Source organism: Mustela lutreola, chromosome 6 (genome assembly GCF_030435805.1).
Source record: "Mustela lutreola isolate mMusLut2 chromosome 6, mMusLut2.pri, whole genome shotgun sequence".
Classification (NCBI taxonomy): Eukaryota; Metazoa; Chordata; class Mammalia; order Carnivora; family Mustelidae; genus Mustela; species Mustela lutreola.
This window is the reverse complement of record NC_081295.1, coordinates 7534760-7554667: the sequence shown is the minus strand read 5'-3', so window position 1 is coordinate 7554667 and position 19908 is coordinate 7534760. Positions and strand designations below refer to the sequence as shown.

At 44.1% G+C, this 19908-nt stretch overlaps 1 protein-coding gene across 1 annotated transcript in view; it reads right to left on the bottom strand.

Annotated features, from left to right (window-relative positions):
* SLC22A2 (solute carrier family 22 member 2) overlaps positions 1 to 18678 on the bottom strand; it is a 30375-nt gene extending 11697 nt beyond the window's left edge. Inside the window, exons 1-7 of the mRNA XM_059176609.1 lie at positions 17950 to 18678; positions 16254 to 16357; positions 10667 to 10821; positions 8387 to 8555; positions 3634 to 3748; positions 2014 to 2120; positions 431 to 645 (exon numbers count right to left, since the gene is read on the bottom strand). Of these exons, the coding sequence (XP_059032592.1) occupies positions 431 to 645; positions 2014 to 2120; positions 3634 to 3748; positions 8387 to 8555; positions 10667 to 10821; positions 16254 to 16357; positions 17950 to 18360 (1276 nt within the window). The 5' untranslated portion in view covers positions 18361 to 18678. The remainder of the gene's footprint in view (positions 1 to 430; positions 646 to 2013; positions 2121 to 3633; positions 3749 to 8386; positions 8556 to 10666; positions 10822 to 16253; positions 16358 to 17949) is intronic.
* Between the last annotated feature and the right edge of the window lie 1230 nt (positions 18679 to 19908).

Here is a 19908-nt window from a genome sequence, read left to right as displayed (position 1 = left end):
GTGCATTGGTTACATTTCCTTAAACTTTCTTATTTGTTCTGCAGGATGGTGCAGGGAGTTCAAGGGGGGTTACCTAAATAGTATCTGGAAAAGGCGGGTATAAGACTTTAAGCCTGGGCCTGCTCTACCCCAAAGCCTATGCTCTCTGCTCTGAGCCAGATCAATGGCCTACGGCATATGTCCTCTTAGTCTCTTGTTATAGCACATTAGAGAACAATCGTGATTATATCACAGCAAGCAAATGTTAGGTATAATTGTTCTTAAAGACAGGGTGACCATATGAGTTTGCTCAGGAAGGTCCCAGATACTGTGTTCATTCTTTCCAAATTGACTTGGAGGATGAATTACATCATCTTACTATCAGAAGGTTGTGACACCCCCTCTTCTTGGGGTCTTGGAAGACAAGACGCCATCGTGGCTTGACACTTACCATCAGGGATGAAAACTGAGGCGAGACAGGCTGCCCCGGCCACCATATTTGATGCAGCCCATGGATACCGACGACCTATATGATCAATGGTGAGGATGATGATGAGGGCGGCTGGGAATTCCACCAAGGCAGAGAAGAAGAAGTCCAAGTAGATATTGCTCCCCGCAAGGCCCATGTGCATGATGAGGCCTTGGTAGAGAACAGAGCTCGTGAACCTGAGCAAAGAGGAGAAGCTCAGGTCAAGCCAAGCTCCAGAAGCAAGTCATCAAAAAGGAGAGGCTTCTGGAAAAAGAAGAGTTGATCGTGGATCACCTTTCTGTGTCATCTTCTTATTGCTCTTCCCTTCATTCTACTGCTTTTACATGATCTGGCCCACCACAGTGGCTGACTGGGTCCCCAGAACAGGGACAGGAGAAGCAATCAGGATAGCACTCCCTGGCCAAATTGAAAAGTAGGAAGACATGTCTTTCTGAAGTGACTTAGTTGGTAAAACTGTCTCAGGTTATTAGTGGTTGTTAATTATTTCTTTCTTGGTGGTCTTCTAATGGAACTGGGATCAAAGGGGTGGGCCACTTAATTCAAATATTAGGAAGTCTGAGACCCAAATGGGTACCAAATCCCCAAATGGGTACAACGTCCCTTCTTGCTGATTTCTCCTCTAACACAATACATAGCATTTTGATGGTGGTTTTTGGTTGTGTTTTGTTGACTGGAAGTGTTCCTTATCTATAATGACAAATAAGAGGATGCTGAGCAAGAGTCACAACTATCCAGAAAAGGAAAGAAGGGTACAAAGCCAAATTTCCTGGCTGTATTTTAAAGGCAGTATTGATAAGGTTGCTAAGTGACTTCCTGAGGAGCCTTGCTTCTGTCTGTGATTCCAAATCTTCTTGTGGCCAGCATGAATCCTGGGACACACTAAAAAGAAAGCGAGCTGCACTGAGGAAGGCTTGGTGCTGAGTGAACAGCTCACAGCTCTAGGAACAGCCTGCAGATAGCAGAAATGATCTGGCATCACCACTGGACTGTAGAGCTCGTGGATTATTCCTTGTGGTTTTTTCTCCTTCGTAAGTTTACTTCTTTCTCCAATAGACAAGAAAGGGAAAAGAACCTTTCCTTGCTAGCCCTGTGCAATAAGGAGAGATCTATACTCATTATAGGTATAGAACCAGTAGTTCTCAGGTTGGGCACTATATCAGACTCACCTGGAGAATGTCAAAATATTGGTGCCTAGACCCTTTTCTTGACCAATCCAATCAGTATTTTCTGGGGCTGGGGTGGGGGTTCTGGCGTTGGTATTTTATAATCTCGCAGGAGATTCTAAAGCAATGCTAAGGTTGAGAACATACTTATCTATGCTTTGAGACTGTAAGCTGATTTCAAACGCCTATCTCAAAAAGTGGTATCAGAAAACGTGGCTATAAACGAGATCCCTTGCTGTCCACTATCCATACTTGTACTGGATCTAGGCTGTGTGACAGGGCTTTCTTTGCTCCTCCCCTAATGTGGATGATAGGGATTTAAAATCAAAAAAGAAAGAAAGAAAGAAAGAAAGGGATTTTAAAGTAAAAAATTTTCCTTACCAGTTGTACATCAAGATCAAAGTATGTTTCCTTATCTGAGGGGTTCTGACCAAGTCAAGAAATGAAGGATTCAGCTTCTTGTCAACTTCCTCATCAGGTCTGAGGCTCTAGGATAAAAAGAGCAGGAACAGCTTTGTGTGGTGAAAGACGGTATCCGTGGGTAAGACAGGGAATCACGACAGTACCTGCCTGACACCTGCTGAGGGTTTCTAATGAGCCTTTCACACTACTAGCTCATTTAACCTTGGCTATCCTGGAAGTTCATTTCCATCTTTTTTTTTTTTTTTTTTATCCCCTTCCAGAGAAGGGGAAGCTAGGCTAGGGGGAGTTAGGACACTCATGCACATATGTCCAGCAGCACTGGTCAAGCACAAGGGGGCAGAAGGAAGCCCGGCTCAGGGGTCCTGAGGGCTGATGGCACTGGGCATGCTCTTTGTTGGACCAGGAGGCTCTGCTCCGGGACCTTGGCATTCAAAACATCTCCATATCACCTAGAGCTTGTTAGAATGAAAGACCCGGGGCACCTGTCCAGACAGGCTGAACCACTCTGCATTTCTGCAAGGTCCCCAGGGGCATCCTGTGCACAGATATTAATTAAAGTTTGAGAAGCCCTGTGCTGTAAGAAAACAGTAGGTGGTGGAGTTGAGATTCAATCTCCAGGGTTCGGGAAGCAAACCTTTGCGAAAACCACTCCTTCCTACAGCAACATGGGTGTGGTGGTGGTGGGTGGGGGGGGGACTCTGCAAGTCTAAGGAGCGAAGCAAGAACGTTCAGCAGACTCACGACGCTCATGTGAGTGAACTCTGCACGTTGGCCAGACAGTGATTCACGCGTGCTTTAGTCCCTGACCGATTTCTGAAAGGATCTACAACTTAAGAATCAAGGCTATGCTGGTCATCCAGGGTAAAGAGGATCTGCCCAACCACCCAGAAACTGAAGAGGAAGTTTCAAAAAAGGGGGGCTTTGAGTCCCCAAATGCTCACTCTGAAGTCATGAAAATCATAAATGCTTACAGGTAACCTAGCTTAGCTCCTGGCACAGAGACGATTACTCTTACTTTGATGGGGTTTTCTAATCAGCTTGATTTTCACTTTCCCAGCCCCAGTTGGATCAAAAGGCTTCAGCTAAAGACGATGAGGTCTTCCAAAGGCAAAACCATGAAACGTGGAGAAAATGGATGGACACCCCCGGGATATGTTTTATTTCAGAAGGCAGGAGACTGCTCAGAACATTCTGGGGCAAGTTTCTATCAAAAATATTTAAAATTCCAAGAAATTATTTCTGTCTGAAGACTCTTCCCTCCTGGAAAGAGCCCCCTCCCTGAGCATATCAATGAATACCCAGGGGAGGAAAGACACGGGGTACCTGGGTACCAGTGACCCCACAGCCTTGGGCTGCACACAATAGAAGCTTCTCATTTGCCTTTAAGTGATTTTTACTTTCCTTTTAGTTTTATGTTTTTGATTGATTTAGAATTTTTGACCAGGAACCATGAAGCCTAGTACAACAGAACTACCCTATTGCCTGTGGTGAGCCCCTTCTGTAACTCCCCACTGAGAATGGCTTTCTCAGACCCTCCTGTCACTGTTCCTTGATATGAGAGTTCAGCTGCTTGCTCACCTGAAGGGAGGCAGGCAGAGGTTTTCCATTTTTCTTTGCGATGTACTTCATGACCCTCATGGCTTTAGCACTTTTGTTCTGGGCGATCAGCCACCTTGGAGACTCAGGGATGCACCTAAGGTTTAGCACAAGTGTTATCAGTGCTGTTCAGTATGGGATGTAGGGGTCTTCCTGAGCCTCTGTCCCTGTGAGAGATCTTACACAGTGAGGTTCGGTTGGGTCTACAAAGGAGATAAAATTGTGCAGGAGCTGCCCAGCAAAGGAGAGCAACAAAATGAGAAAGCAGCCTACTGGATGAGAGAAAATACTTATAAATCATATATCAGGTAAGGAGTGAATATTCAAAATATACCAAGAACTCATACAACTCAATAGCAAAAAAAAAAAAAAAAAAAATCTGATTTAAAAATGGGCAGAGGAGGGACACCTGGGTGGCTCAGTGGGTTAGGCTGCTGCCTTCGGCTCAGGTCGTGATCCCAGGGTCCCAGGATAGAGTCCCGCATCGGGCTCCTTGCTCAGCAAAGAGCCTGCTTTTCTCTCCCCCTCTGCCTGCGTCTCTGACTACTTGTATGTTCTCTCTCTCTTTCTGACAAATAAACAAATAAATAAAATCTTTAAAAAAAAAACGGGCAGAGGATCCTAATACACATTTCTCCAGAGAAGACGTTCAGATGGCCAACAGGTGCGTGAGAAGACACGCAGCATCACTCATCACCAGGGAAATACAAATCGAAACCACAAGGAGATGTTACTTCACATCTCTTAGAACGGCTAGAATAAAAAAGACGAGAAATAACAAAAGCTGACAAAGGTGTGAAGAAAGGGAAATGCTTACACACCATTGGTGGGAATGCAAACTGGGGCAGCCACTGGGGGAAACAGTGTGGAGGATCCTCAAAAGATTAAAAATAGAGTTACCATGTGACCCAGCCGTTCCACTTCTGGGTATTTATTAGAAGGACATGGAACTACTTAATTCAAAAAGGTATACACACCCCTGTGTTTCTTGCAGCATTATTTATAAGAGCCAAGTCATGGAAACAACCTAAGGGTAAACAACCTAAGGGAAACAACTATACACACACACACACACACACACACACACACACACACACATATATATATAATGGAATATTATTCAGCCATATAAAACAATGATGTCTTACCATCTGTGACAACATGGGTGGGCCTATAGGGTATTTTGCTAAGTGTGTAAGTCAGAGAAAGACAAATACTGTAAGATCTCATTTATACACTGAACCTAAAGCAAACAAAGCTCATAGATACAGGGAACAAATTAGTGGTTGTTAGGGGACAAAATGGGTGAAGGGGTCAAAAGGCACAAACTTCCAGTTACAAAATAAATAAGTCCTAAGGATATAATGTATAGCATGGCGACTATAGTTAATAACACAATATTGCAGGGGGTGCTTGGGTGCCTCAGTCAGTTGGGCATCTGCTTTTAACTCAAGTCACGATCCCAGAGTCCTGGATTAAGCCCCACATCAGGCTCCCTACTCAGTGGGGTGGGGTTGTAGTATGTGGGTTTTTCCGTCTTCACCTGCTGACTTCTACTCAGCCTTGTACAGGAACCTTGCAGGTCCCCTCTTCAGAGAGTTCCCAGTTGGACTCTGCAAAGCAGAAGTCAACTGAATATCCACCCAGCCCTGTGCTAGAGGGAGGAGAAGTAGGTTGGCTTGGCTAGAGCTTGGCAAGTGCTGAGAGGTGACAGCTGGGGGGCAGGGGTGCAGGTGGAAGGATGCAGTTCCATTCTGGGGGAAAGCAAGCATTTGCTTTACATCTATTATTCTGAGAGCTGATTTCTCAAAGAAAGGGGGTAAGAGTTTGAGGCAAGCTGATGGATCTGGCCAGACAGGGAATCCCTGTATCTCCTTGAGCAGGATGCTAGCTGCTTGGATCTGTGTTTGGAGAGCACTCTTGGAACAGCTGCTCTGAGAGATGGGGCTTAAGGGAACTCAGGATGGAAGTTTGTGGGAGTGCAATGGAGACAGGAATCAATACAACTGATTAAGACTTGACATTAGGAATGGAATTGTGGTGAGCTCAGCCACAATCAGTTCACAGCTCACAGAGTACATCCTTTCTGTTGAAACACCATAGCGTAAATTTCCTAGATCACATTTGGTGCACAGGTTCAGCCCAGTCACCCACACCTCAGGAAGCAGAGTCAGTTCAGCCCTTTGTTGCATGAGCTGAAGGGCCAAGGAGGTGAAAGACTTGGGAACCAGATCAGAGAAGACAGGAACCATAAATGGCCAATCCACAGGGGGAAAGTCTGGGCGGACTCTTAGAGGCATATCCAGATTGTTCAAGAACTTCCTGGGAGAATAGAAATGACTTTTTTTGAAGCTCTAAGTGAAGAATTTGTAGCTCTGGGTACAGTTTCTGGGAATGTAACTTCTGTCTCAAAAAGAAGTCTCTGGAACATGAGTTTTGGGTTCTACAGTAAAGTGGCTTGCTTGAAGATGAAGTAGGAGTTAGCCATAATAGTGCCCAAGTAGAGGGTGAATAATCATCTGCTGGGGGCATGGCTATGGGGCTCTGGCCCTGGACAGGAAACTGAGCCAGAGGGCCCCTAATGTTACCTTCCCTCTGACAGCTGACAGCCTACTGGGACAGACAGACAAGTCTCTCAATATCAAGTGAACAGTGGATTCCCAAAAAGCAGTAAGACATGAGGGTTACAGAGATGTGTGTGTAATGTCACTGGGCAAGGGACAGGAGCCCCACCTGGGCAGCCTGATTAAGGCCAGCCTTCGAGGAGTCCCTCCTCTGGTGACTGCCACATCCCCTCTGCCCCCGTATCTCCCCCCTTCTCGTCATAGTAATCCCCCACACCCCTGCCTTCTTCTGTTCTGGCTCCTCAGCTTTCAGGATTTGGCATTTTTTTCATGATCTACCCCATTCCCTTCCTTTCCTGACTCTGCTCACTTTCTCTGAGTGATTGCCTCCATCCTGTATCTACAGCAAAGTCGGGAATTTTACTTGAATTCCTGATCTTTAAGTTCAACTGTGCCTGGCTACACGCACGTTCATATCCTTTCCATATCTCCAATCCGGCATATCCCAAGTTTGCCCCATCATCCCACCTTCCAAACCCACTCCTCCTCCTGTGTTCCTCATCTCTGAATGGTGCCCCCAGCACATACAGACACACAAGCCTCTGCTCCACCCTCAAGGCACCTCCTCTCTCTATAAATCCTCACATTCAGTCTCCACCAAGCTCTGTCATTGCTACCTGATGAAATGTATTGACAGTGTCCTTCACTCGCATTAATTCAGGTCCTGTCCTCTTTTGCAAGGATTATGGCAATAGTCCCTTACCTAATCTCTTTATCCCCACTCTTCCCTGCAAACACCTGTTTTCTACTCTACATCGCCGGTGATCTTTTAATAATGTGGTTGCATCATGGAGGTTGCCCACTTGTAAGTAAATTAAATTTGATTCTGTTGAGTAAAAGTGGTAAGAAGGAAGGCTCCAGAGGTGGTCAGAACTTAGATAATGGGTGTGTCTTTTCTGTTGTGCTAAAGCATCAGGGAAACAAAACTGTTGAAAGACTTTGAGGGCAGGAGAGGAACATGGTGGATCTGGATTTTGGAAATGCAGCATGAAACATGGATTGGAGGATGGAAGAGCAAATGTCTGAGAGACCAGAAAGAGTCCATTGCAGGGTGGCTTCGGAGCCATAAATGAGGAAGAATGGATATGGGAGGGGGGTAAGTGTTGGTCTCAGAGTTTGACCAGCTTTTGGAGGAGACAGGCTTCCTGGGAAGGGTTGAAGTACTTAATTCTTGACAAGATGACTATGGAAGAACAGGTGGATACATCCAGAAAGTAGTTTGTTGCAAGGGAGAGGGATTTGCTTGATAACCCAGTATCCATCTTGCTTTATTTCAGGTAACCTCGCATTAGGAATTTCTGATAGTTTTTGCTGTTTCCATTGCTTCCAATGTCCCTCAGCAGGGGTGACAAATGTATTTCACATGCCTTGGTGACTCTGATTGGCATGGTCTGTCTGGGGTGCCATATTGGCCTGATGTGGGATTGGGACTGGGATTGATTGGTGATGTCTGCCTTGGGCAGGGATGTAGAGAAGAGGTGACACAGTGCCACACTCCATCTTCTCTTACACTAACGTCTCCCCTGGGACAGAATAAGAATACTAATACTGCCAATCTCTGTCAAGGGCATCACAGTCACTAAAAGTTAACTGAAACACCACACAAATTGGGGCACCTTGGTGGCTCAGTCGGTTAAGTGTCCGACTCTTGATTTCGGCTCAGGTCGTGACCTCAGGGTCATGAAATCCAGCCCTGCATTGGGCTCTGAGCCCAGCGAGAAGTCTGTTTGAGATTCTCTCTCTCCCTCCCATTCTGTCCCTTCTCTACCCCATGTGTACTCTCTCTCTCTCAAAAGTGAATAAGTAAATCTTTAAAAAAAATAAAATATACACCACATAAATAATGTGAAAAGATTCAAATCTAAAACTCTTAAGCTCAAAGTAAAAGGACATTCCATTTCCAGAGAGGGAGATCCATTGGCGTTTGTGGTTTTGTTATTGTTTTTTTTTTTTTTTTTTTTTTAAATCCCTGAAACATGGACTTGGGCTTTTCATGAAAAAGAGTGAAGGGCACCTTGGAATTTGGAAGGATGGTGTGCATTAAGGAGGCAGCCTTCTCAGTAAATGAAATAGTTCAAGTTATTTCCTTTTTTTGTTCCAAGTGCGCTTACCAGTAATAGAGCACAAAGCAGACGTTGGGCAGAGTAACCGTGAGCTGCAGCCACCTCCAGTGCGGAAGCACGTAAGCCACGCCAGCCAGCACCAGGAGCCCAACAGTGAAGGCCGCTTGGTAAACAATGCCCACTGTTCTCCGATAGCTCAGCCCGACAAATTCTGTAACTGCAGAGAGAGCCCAGATGGTCAATGCAAGTCAGTATGGCAATGAGTTGGCTGTCCAACCTTGGGGAGACTAGCATGACAACCTCAAAAAAGAGACCAAATTCTAGAATTTTTTAAAACAACTTTCCAAAAATTTAAACGTTCTTTGGGTTCTATTACTGCTGTCACGTCAATTAATATAAGATCTTGTAATTCCACATTGGGTAGGGTGAGAGGATTGCCAATGTGAGCAAAATGTTGGATTTAGAGAATAATTTCAAGGGCAAATGCAACTGATTTTGGATACATGCAAAAAATTTTTCTGAAGCAATCCAAAGTTGTTTTTATTTTTTTTTGAATTGTCTTTGCCTTTTTAAAAAAAGTAATCCAGTTGTTTTTATTTGCAAAATTTTGATCTAGAGTAAGAAGGCAATGGTAGTTTAAGACCTGAATAAAGGGATCCAACATTGACTTGAGACTGTAGGTGGTTTTAATGTAGGTGAACATCTCAATATAACTCATTTTCTTATATGAGTTAAATATTCTCTGGGCAATCGTGATCATGTGTGTAAATGGCTTGGAAACCTGGTGGGTTTCCATACTGATTGGTTAGCTGGTACTGGCTTGCAAGAACTGATTTTTAAATTTCCAGGAATTTTACAATTTTGTTATTAAGCCCATTTTTGTCTTAAAGTGGGTTATGGTGGGGGTATTTACAATTTAGAAATCAGACAACACCAAAAATCAGGGGTTTTATTTTCCAAAAACCAGTTATCAGCACCCCACTGCAGGTGGTAAAATAATCAGCTTTCTCCCATTCCATGACTGCACCTTGACAGATGTGTGAAGCCCGCAGTACATGGATTTACGGGATAGTCATTTCTATATCACAAACATATTAGAATTTAAATTCCAGGTATTCCATGAGCCACAGACCTTTGGGTTTAAACATTCAGTAATCAAGTTAAAGACTTCAACTATTTATAAATCATATAGAAATGCACCTGAAAAATATTTCTATATAATACTGCAAATGATCAAAAAGTATTTAAAACAGAGTTAAACAAAAGTCTGTAAGAGCTCAATAAATAGAAATATCTTGAAGTGGTTGGATTCACGGACAAGGTCTGAGGGTCGTGGGGCAGAAGGTCAAACAGCAAGTTGTACCTCAAGGACATTTAGAAGGACTAGAGGGGAAATTAATGGGCAGAAGGCTGAAATTTATACAATTAACTTATACATATTTCCACACATCATGTGTTCTAAAAACCAAATTACTGATTGAATAACTGTACATTAATTTCTTTGCTGCCCTCACATAGATTAGATGCCTACCGAACAGCTCATAACAGCCTCCAGCATCCTTCTGCATTTCACAGAGTTCCCTGGATAACCTTTACCAGGTACAATTTTAAGCACACTATTCTAGATCTCATGGATAATGAAGCCTTTATGATGGTGATGATTTCAATTTCAAAGCATCCATTTCCTTTCATATGCTATTTGAATGTTACCAAGGGAAAGATAGAGTTCATTCCCAAGATCTAATTAGGATGCTAATTTTTCTTAATATGGCTTTAAAGATGCTATGCTGTTAGGATTCAATTGTTCTCCTATACTCCATGGAGCTCCCGTATAACTCTGGCTACAGTAAGTGTTTCCTGGACAGACAAGTGGCTGGGGAACTTTGATTCCCCACAGAGCTCATATTCTCCCTTATGGTACATATAGTTTGAGGTAAGAGTGACTTCCTAGAATCCGTTTATGCAAAGCAATAAAGTCCCTTGTAAATCATAACTCTCACTGCGAATTTTCTTTATGTTCAGGCATAGTAGGCTAGATTTTCTCTCTGTGTAACACCCCAGGGTACAGAAAACCTTTTCCTAAGAAGTTATATTAGACTCTGGGTGGTATGATGTTTACCCTCATTTCTGCCTTCATTGCTTTCTTTAGAGGAAGAATGCAAAATGAGTTGACTGAATAGATTTTAGAGATCCTCTGATACAGAAAAAAAAAAAAAATCTCTCAACATTTTTTTGAGGCGGGGTCTATTTTGGCCCCCTCCTGTCTCCTGAGCGTTTTGGCAGCAATGTGGCTTTGTTCCCACAGCCACAGCCACACGCAAGTCTTACTCTGGATGTAGCCTATTAACCAGCCTGCCTTGCTGACCAGCCCTTGGATCAAACGGAAAATTAACACCCATGTATAGTTTGGGGAAACGGCCATGAGAACTCCAGATGCAGCATTTATGAGGATCGTGACCAAGAGGCAGAGCTTGCGGCCAAACCTGCAAGGGAGAGAAAGAGAGAGAACACAGAATTAGATTCATGAGGATTGTAGAAAATGGCATGGAAGCTATGGAAATCTTAAGGGGTGGTTAGCTCTGAATTATGCAAACTCAGGAGGCTCGGACTGGTGCCCACCAAGAGAATCACTGACTTCAGGTCAGTTCGCTTCAATACTTTTCCCAGGGCATTCTGTGAAAATTCTATTCACAACGAGCCCCATTCAGCCCACGGCTAGCGAAACTTCTCAGTCCCACACTGTGGAGGGTATTCAGGCAGGGGGTGATTATTCCAGGCCACACAGTGCTGAATGCCCAAAGGGTCCGTCTGGGTCTTCCGTCATCATAGCAGCTGGGCCTTTGCACTAACAGTCTCAACCAACTGCCCGCCCAAGAGAAGTTTTTACTTGAGGAAAAAGAAAATTCCATGGTTAATGTAATCCCCCATCCATTTTCAACACTGCTTTTGGACTTTGTGGTATTTGCCCATCTCCATGGAAGAGGTCTCTGATGTCAGCTGTGAGGTGGAAGTACCCCAGCAGGTAGCTTCCACCACACCTTCAGTCAGAGGGACTTGGGTTTCATCAGCTGAGGGACCTGGAGAGTGTACCAGGACACAGAGAAGGGGAAAACTTAGAAATCTGGTTGAATCTTGGCTTTACTACTTACTATGACGTCGGCCGATTACTCAACATTTCATTTCCTCATCTGGTAAAGACCTATCTGACTTAGCTGACAAGAGGATTAAGTGAGATACTACATGTAAAGAACTAGACACTTGGTCTCCCCCATTTCCTGCCTTCTATCTGTAAAGTAGGGTCTCTGAAACTTGACTTGGGACAACTTGTTCATATCGTCATCATGTCCACCTTGTTTTGTTCCAATTGGCCTAATTGGCCATTAATGGATATTTCAAAGATTCTTCATAGAAACCAGTGTTTTATTTAATCCTTGCTTATCTACTTCAAACTGAAGAGTCACATTTTATGTCATTTGCTTTGCGCATTTGATGGTGGATGAACATTTTTTACTAGTTGCTCTGCTTGGAGGGAGCTTTGTTCTAGTGACCATTACAATATTAACTGACTATGTGAATATAATCCACAACATCATTAACAATTATTTGGGATGTGAATGTTTTAAATCTGAAATTTAGAGATCATGTAGTCTCACGAGTAATTAATGTAAATTGATAAATTTTTAAGACCCTGTTTTGGCAATTCATTTCTTAATTTTCAGTTTATGGTTCCTTACTATAAACATCTGCTTCGTTGGCCTTTTTTCATTTTTTTTTTTTTTTAAGAGACAGAGAGAGAGAGAGCAAGCAGAAAGAGGAGCAGAGGGAGAGACACAAGCAGACTCTGCCCTGAGCATAGAGCCCAACGTGAGTTTCAATCTCACGACCCTGTGATCATGGCCTGAGTTGAAACCAAGAGTTAGAGCTTAACTGATTGAGTCACCTAGGCACCCCTGCCTCCTTGGCCTTCAATTTAGACTTCCCAAGTCACATTTCAACAAAGTATTTTAGCCTTTATTCTCATCTTCTCCCACCAGACCCCTTCCTTTACCCCTTAGGAGTTTATAAACATTTGCTCAGGGGCTAGCTCTCTAGCTTCCAAAGTTGACTTGGGCATATGATACTAGTCATGCTCCTGTAGGTGAATAAAATCCTGTGGCTGATAAGAGAGTATATTTACCATCACAAATTTAGAGCATGGAAACCTTCAGAAAATCAAATCTATGATGAAAAATAACTTCAGTGGGGGACATGTTCCAAATAAGGACATAATGTTATTACAAAAATATGGAATGGCTGGAAGAAGATTTGGAGATCTGGGATTGCATTTTAAGACTTCTTCTCTCCACAGAAGAACCACATAAGTGATTAAATGAAAAACAAAGAGATAAAACAGGGGAGAGGGGTGGATTCCAGTACTGCTGGCTTCATAAGTCTATTAGCTACTTGCTACTTACTCAGTGTGGCCCAGGGCTTATCAGCATCCCCAGGCTTGGACTCATTCTAGACCCACTGGATTAGAATCTGAGTTCTAACAAGATCTGAGTGGTTTATATGCACACTAAAATTGGGAGGAACCACTTTCATTTCACTGAATTTCCTCATTTGCAAATTAGGAATAAGAATATCATTTTTAAAAGGCTGTTAGTGGTGCAAAAACAATGAATCTTAGAACACTGAAAAAAATAAAATAAAATTAAAGGTAAGTAAATAAATAAAAAATAAAAGGCTGTTAGGATCCTAAATGACATAGAACACATCAGGATGCCTAATACAGTGCCTGGCACATAGTTAGTGGTGGAGAGCTTATTTTGGAAGATTTCAGATAGTTGGGTAAGTTTGATGATGACCCTCTAGGACTCTGATTATGCTCTGATCTAGTTCCATCATGAAATATAGACAGAAGGTGCTGACTCTTGATAGCTGGTTATTAGGCTTTCAGAAAACTTGACAGCTAATTGTTAAACAGAATCATTGTTAAAAATTCTATCATGCACTTAAGTAAATTATGCTAAAAACATGTGTAATAAATATGCGAAAGCATTGCTTCCTAATTATTTTACCATGTTTGAATATTATCTATGCTCATGAGATTATTTACCTCTGTCTGTTGTATTTGTACAGTGGAAATACTATAAAATGGTGCATATTTCTAGCCAAGCCTGTGTTCAGTGACCTCAATTTGGTAGCTAGAAATTACCATGGTGGGATTATATACACCATGGAAATCAGCAAGTGCTATACATCAGGGCTTTATCCCTCAGGAGGCCAGGCATTAAACTTTTACAGGTATGCCACTAAATACAGAACATATAATTACTGATCAGTGGAGTAACAAATCTGGAATTGTGAGAGATTACTTTTTTGTGTTAGGTGATACTACAAAAAATTCCTTAGGAAGTTTGATGATATCAATGAGATATATTATAAAAGGCTTATTTTCAGATTCTCTACCACATTCCCATTCTTTCTTCCTTCAGTCTATTTACAAACTGACTTTCAGAAAGTTGACATGGTGTAAACCTCAGGATCCTTATTTACAACCTTTTCATAATATCCTTCTGGTTTTTCTCTTAGAGGTACCTTAATCACTGTTCATATGTTTTGAAAACATCATAAAAGACAATCTGTTTTGTTTAATATTAGTTTAATCTGTAGCATAAAATGAGCTTCCATGAGATTCTTACACCCTTGTATAAAATCTGAATATTGGAGGGAGGTGGGGTTATGGACATTGGGAGGGTATGTGCTATGGTGAGTGCTGTGAAGTGTGTAAACCTGGCGATTCACAGACCTGTACCCCTGGGGCTAACAATACATTATATGTTAATAAAAAAATCTGAATATTGTCCAGAAATAGGCATTAAGTATGCAAAAGATAACTTGATCTTTCTTTTTCTCCCTCTGGCTGTTGTCTTGTTGCCCACTCTCACATGCATACCCGAGTAGAAGAGAAAAGAAGAGGCAACAACTACCCAAACTTCAGACAATTTAAGAAAAAGAAACGGAGTTTTGGATATTGTTTTTTGGGGAAGGATAATGAGTCATCAGCTTTGCATAGGATATTTCAACAATAGGAACAAAGTAATGAGGTCATCCAAGAGGGTGGATAATTGACTGAGGTTTATAAAGCAAGAATGCACTGTCAGTGGGGAATTATAACCGGTCTCCTACTCCTTGAGTGGGATGAGAATAATTAACTCATTTATTTAACCAGCCATGAGGCTCAGTCACCTATTTGCTCACTTCCATCCTGGCAGCTGAGTGTTAGTATCTCCGCCTTGCAGGGAATGCGGGAGAGGAGAGGGGGTGAGGAGACAATGGGCCAGACACTGCGGAGCAAGGCAGACTCTGGACTGCCCCTTGTCGGCAGCTCTCCTAACTTACAGAGTCATCTCCAAACCACAGACCTCACTTGTAGGGCAATAAAAATAAAAACCAATGACCTTCCCCTTTACCTCACAAGCCTCCCACACAAAGTCCCAGGAAGAACCCTTGAAGGAAGGCTAAGCAGACAGTTAAAGAAGTAAAGAAGTGTCATGTAGGACATGAAGGATGGAGCTGCCCTGAGGCCCAGTGGCCTCAACGGCCTCCTGCTGCCACAGAGGTGGTAGGTGGGTGGTGAGGTGAGCAGGTTGTGAAACTGCAGATGCTCCTGGGAGAGGATAGATTAAGCTATTGTTATTAACCTTTAACTCATTTGCAAGTTTTCCTCCAGCCTAAAAATACGGCGCAGTCAAAGAAAATATTCGATTTACATTTAATATAATGCTCATAGGTTTGGGTTTATTTGCGCCACAGATATAGTTGGGGAGAGCAACAAGCATAAAGTGTATTTGCCTTTTATTTCAGAATTAAATGTATATTTATATTTGTAACAAATGAAAATTTATCTTGTAATAAATATAAATTTATTAAACATATTAGATTATATATATTTATTCTATAGTTCTATATCACGAGCTCCTGGGTGACTGGCTATTAAAGAAAATGATACTGTCCAAACAGTTGAGCATGGTGCCTGGCACATGGACCACACCCAATAAATAGTATTATGAGTGCTAAAGTATCAACTACAAAGCAAATTTTTCTGTTCTTTTCCCTTTTCCTCAAAATATCTAATTGGCCATCAACCTGGTAAAGATTCCTGTTATAAGGAACTTTCAGCACAGTTAATCTGGGATTCCAAAGTGATGAAAAAGTAAGACATAAAGGCACAAATGGATTCACATGACTCACTGAAAACTAGCTCCCTGAAGACACAGAACATCTAAGAGGACCATTTGCTGTATGTTCTACACAGGGAGGTCTTTTCTCACCTTTCTTCAGGGACACTGACGTTTTGGGTGTGGATATTTACATCTGTCACTGTAGATGAACCCAGTTGCCCTTTTACCAGATTGTGTCTGGGTTCCACACCTCTAATTGCATCTGGAGCCCGGGCCCCAGTTCAGGACTCCTGCAATGCCAAGGGCCAGGCAGGGACACCCACAGGGAGAGGCTATACTGGCTCTGGGTATAGAAGCAGCAGGCAGTGGAGAGAGAGCTCAGGGACCCCACAGGCTCACAGATGGGGGTGATGATGATGAGGCCAATGAAGTGGGAGTCACAAAAAGGATCGAGTCATCGATGACTTTCCCTTCTGACCCTAGGACTCTGAATAACCCACAAGGAGAAACTGCTGCCTAAGATAGAAATGGTCCTCTATGGCCCCAGGAAATTAGAAAATATTCGCATCGGTTGTGCTGGTGGAAGCAGGAGAAGAAAGTGCAAATTGTCAAGATGACTGACACGAGGCCAGGAAACTGCGGTCTTCGTGCTTGCGGAAAGGATACTATTCAAGCAGGGGCAGGTGAGCCCCAGTGCTTTCCAGACCAGAGGACGACTCAAAATTCCACCACGTTCGCGGGGCACCTACCTGTCTGCGAGGTAGCCGATACCCACAGAACCGATAAAAAATCCTACATTCACAGCCGACTGAAGCAGGTCCAGCATCCAGGAATTGGCACACACTAGGTTAAACTGCAGAGGGGTGAGAGGTTTCCCGGGTCAGCAGAGAAAACAAAGTCCTGTTAGATACAACTCAGCCCCGAGAACTCACTGAATATTCCTGCTGCATGGCATGGCAGAAAGCCAAGAACTCGTCTCTTGCTTATATGAATTTTCCTCAGACGAATCTGAAGATTTGTCCCGTCATTTATCCAGCATTCCCTCTGGACGTGTGTCGTCAAGCCAAATTCTGTTGGCTAAATCAGCTGGAACCAGGTGAATACTCCACTTTCCCTTTCTTTTTAAAAAAGATTTTATTTATTTATTTGAGAGAGAGCGGTGGGGAAGGGGCAGAGGGACAAGCAGGATCCCCACTGAGCAGGGAGCCCCAAGCAAGCTCCCTCCCACGACCCTGGGCTTCTGACCTGAGCAGAAGGACCTGAGCAGAAGGCAGAGGCTTAGCCGACTGAGCCACCCAGGTGCCCCACACCTTCCCTTCCTAACCTGAATACCCAGAAGCAAATGGGTGTGTACAGAGGATATAGAGACTGCCCCGAGGAAGCTGGGCTTGTTCAGCTTCCCTTCACTGTCTCTTTAATGGCAGGGGAAGCAGAAGCGTCTTCTCAGGCTCTTACATTTGCTCTCATTTGGAACAAGAGGCAATGTTGAAGGAAGAACAGGTGCTGGGCCGGAAGTGGGGGGATCCGATTTCTAGAGCGAACTGCTAGCTCGCACTCTGTGGCCTTGGGCAGAATTTTTCTCTGTTCTGGGCCTCAGCTTCCTCATCTCTGCACGAAGGGATGAGATTAAGCCCTGCTGGATAGCCTCTTTAAATTATACGGTGTTGTATCTCTGACCCAGGCCTATGGTTTCATGTAACTGTTGGACCCCTGAAGAGAGGCCGCTCTGCCTAAAAGTCTGTTCAAACAGAACGTCTTCTCATTATCCAAGCGCTCCTTTTAAATTAAGCCAGGCAGCTGGCTTTCTCTGGATTTTTAGAATAATTGTACCCTCCCATTTTTGCTTTGTCTCCAATAAAAGCAGGCCTCCACTTTTTTGGCTGTTTTCTCTATATTTATTAAAATGAGGCTTCATAATGAGATGCTAATATCAACTGGAGTTTTTAATAAAGGAATTAGTGCCTTAGCAAAAGCTCCAGCCCTTGATGGTTTTATGCAAACGTTTTGAGCAAATCAAAGAGAGCAAAACAGCCATCAAGGGAGGAACATCTCCTGTCTCAGTGAGGCAACGTTCAGGTGAGTTCCATGAGTGCTCACCTGTCCATCTTTTGTACAGCTGCCAGAATGGAGGGCTTCCAGAAACAAAAGAGGAGGCTTGACAATTTTCCTTTCCCTGGAATTATTTCCAGGAATTCTGCTTGCTTTTGCTTGTTTCTTACCCCTGAAACTTGCATGCTCTGGAATCATTATTGTCAGAATTTGATGAAATTTAACTACCTCACCTATAGGCCAGGCAAATAAGAGGCTGCATGTTTTTGTTGGAAACTAGGATTTTATAAGATCCTCTGAGTCCAAAGAGCGTGTCCAGACATTGTAAGAACCAGGCCCTACCGGCCTCTTCCTTAAGAAAAGCTTTTTCCTAATGCAAAGCTTGCTCTCGCTTACCTCGGTCACGATGGACGAGCCGGGCGTGTCGTACACCCAGCCGTGCCGACAGGGCTCCAGCGGCAGGTGACTCCTATTGGCGGCCAGGCCGGCCAGCGGGTCCACGCAGCTGAGGCCGCTCCGGTTCCAGTCCACTTCATAGCCGTGGCACTGGTCGGGGAAGGTCTCACCAGCAGCCCCCGGGCCGGGCACCGTGTAGTTCAGCTCCTCCGCCAGGCTCCAGCCACATCGCCGGCTCAGCTCGGCCACCCCGGGGCTCAGGCAGCGGTGATCCGGGGTGAAAGCCAGGAAGACGATGCCCACGTAGATGGGGGTGAACGCTGCAGAGAGTAGAGCTAAGAGGAAAAATGTCTGTTTCTGGAAGAAGTTAAATTCCCCGATGTGCTCTAGAATGTCATCCACAGTTGGCATTATTACTGGAGACAGGAGAAGCCCTGACGCTTTTCCCTGGGCTGCTACGAGTGTCCTGACCCAGGCTGCGGCCAGCTCAGCACGAGAGTCAAATGGTGGGAGGGAGCTGACTTTAGAAAGTGCCCAGCCTTTGATCCAGACCTTTCCTTGCTCAGGCTAATTTCCAACCATGCCCTCCTCCGGGGGACGTGCGTCCTGCTGCTCTCCCGAAACGCCCCGAGCAAGCAAAAGGCCAGATGTTGTGTTCGTTGTAACATCACTCCCGGCAAATTTGTGTTACCTCATACCTGCACCACAAACAATCCCTCCTCTGTATCACTGGGGGAGAAATCAGAGAACGCTCACGTATCGCAGACCTGTTAATCTTTCCCTAGTCCACTCAGTGTCCAGGAAATTAATATATTCGTATCTCACCCACACAGCCAACCTTCTCTCTAAGGTGCTACAGAGAACGGACACGCATTTGCCTAGTGTAATGTGAATCATGGTCTTGGGTCAGAGCTCTCGTCTGCAAAGGGGTTTGCAAATTCTGCCCCGGGCCTCATTCTACAAACAACAGCGAGTACACTAGGGATCCCATGCTGTGGCTGCCTGTTTTGATTTTTTCCCCCCAGATTTTATAATTCTGCTTAGTTAAAGATTTTAAAGAATGCCGATCTGGCATTCTTGCTTTGCAACCCTTAGGTGTCCGTCCCCTGACCCACTGGTGAGGAAGGAAGAAAATGTTCACTGCGCGTGCAGGTCAAGTGCGAGAGCCAGCCAGAGTATCTTCATTCTTCTTTGGTCCTAGCTATTTCTACCTGTGGTTTAGAATGGGGTTGGGTGCATCCAAACACAAGACAAGCAGCCCGTCTTTCCTGGAGTGCAAAAGGATCCTTACTATAGAGGGAAGCTGCCCCATAGAGAAGGTGGCCTGTTAACAGATCTTCAATTTAAAATACCAGAAATTTAATCCAGTTTTCCTTCTTCCTTTTCTTCTGTTGAACAGTCAGTGGGTATGATAGCCTAGGTCTAAAATTAGTGGCTCCTCAGGATTCTCTTCCTTGCTGCAGCTTTGAAAGTCTTGGTTTTCTTGAAAAAGCAAGAAGCAGGAGCCTGTCGGGCCCCTGTCAACATCTGTTGCACCTTCATTGGCTCACAAGGGCTCTCAGCTGAGTGACATCAGGCCAGGAGGATCACTACCTCTGCTGGCCCCAGTTTGCCACTGGCTAGGTGAGTAGGTTAAGCTCTGTAGATCCAAGGGTTTGGGGGAGTATATTTCTGGCACAAAAGGTATAACGACAAAGCTCATCAGCAATTATACCCACTGACTATTCAGTAGAAAACAGAACAAAACTAACAAGAATGGATGACATTTCTGGTTGTATCGTGACTATCCAAGGCCAGGGGTAGGCTGCAGAGAATAGGAATCTCACCTTCGGGAGATTTCCAGACTTCTGGAAAGCTGTGGCTCATTCTGTGGCCATTGCAGGTGCCGGAAGCATTTATGCAAGATGAGGCTCGTGGCTTCATGTGGCCATGAATCTGAAGCGCTGGACGTTCCGGTCC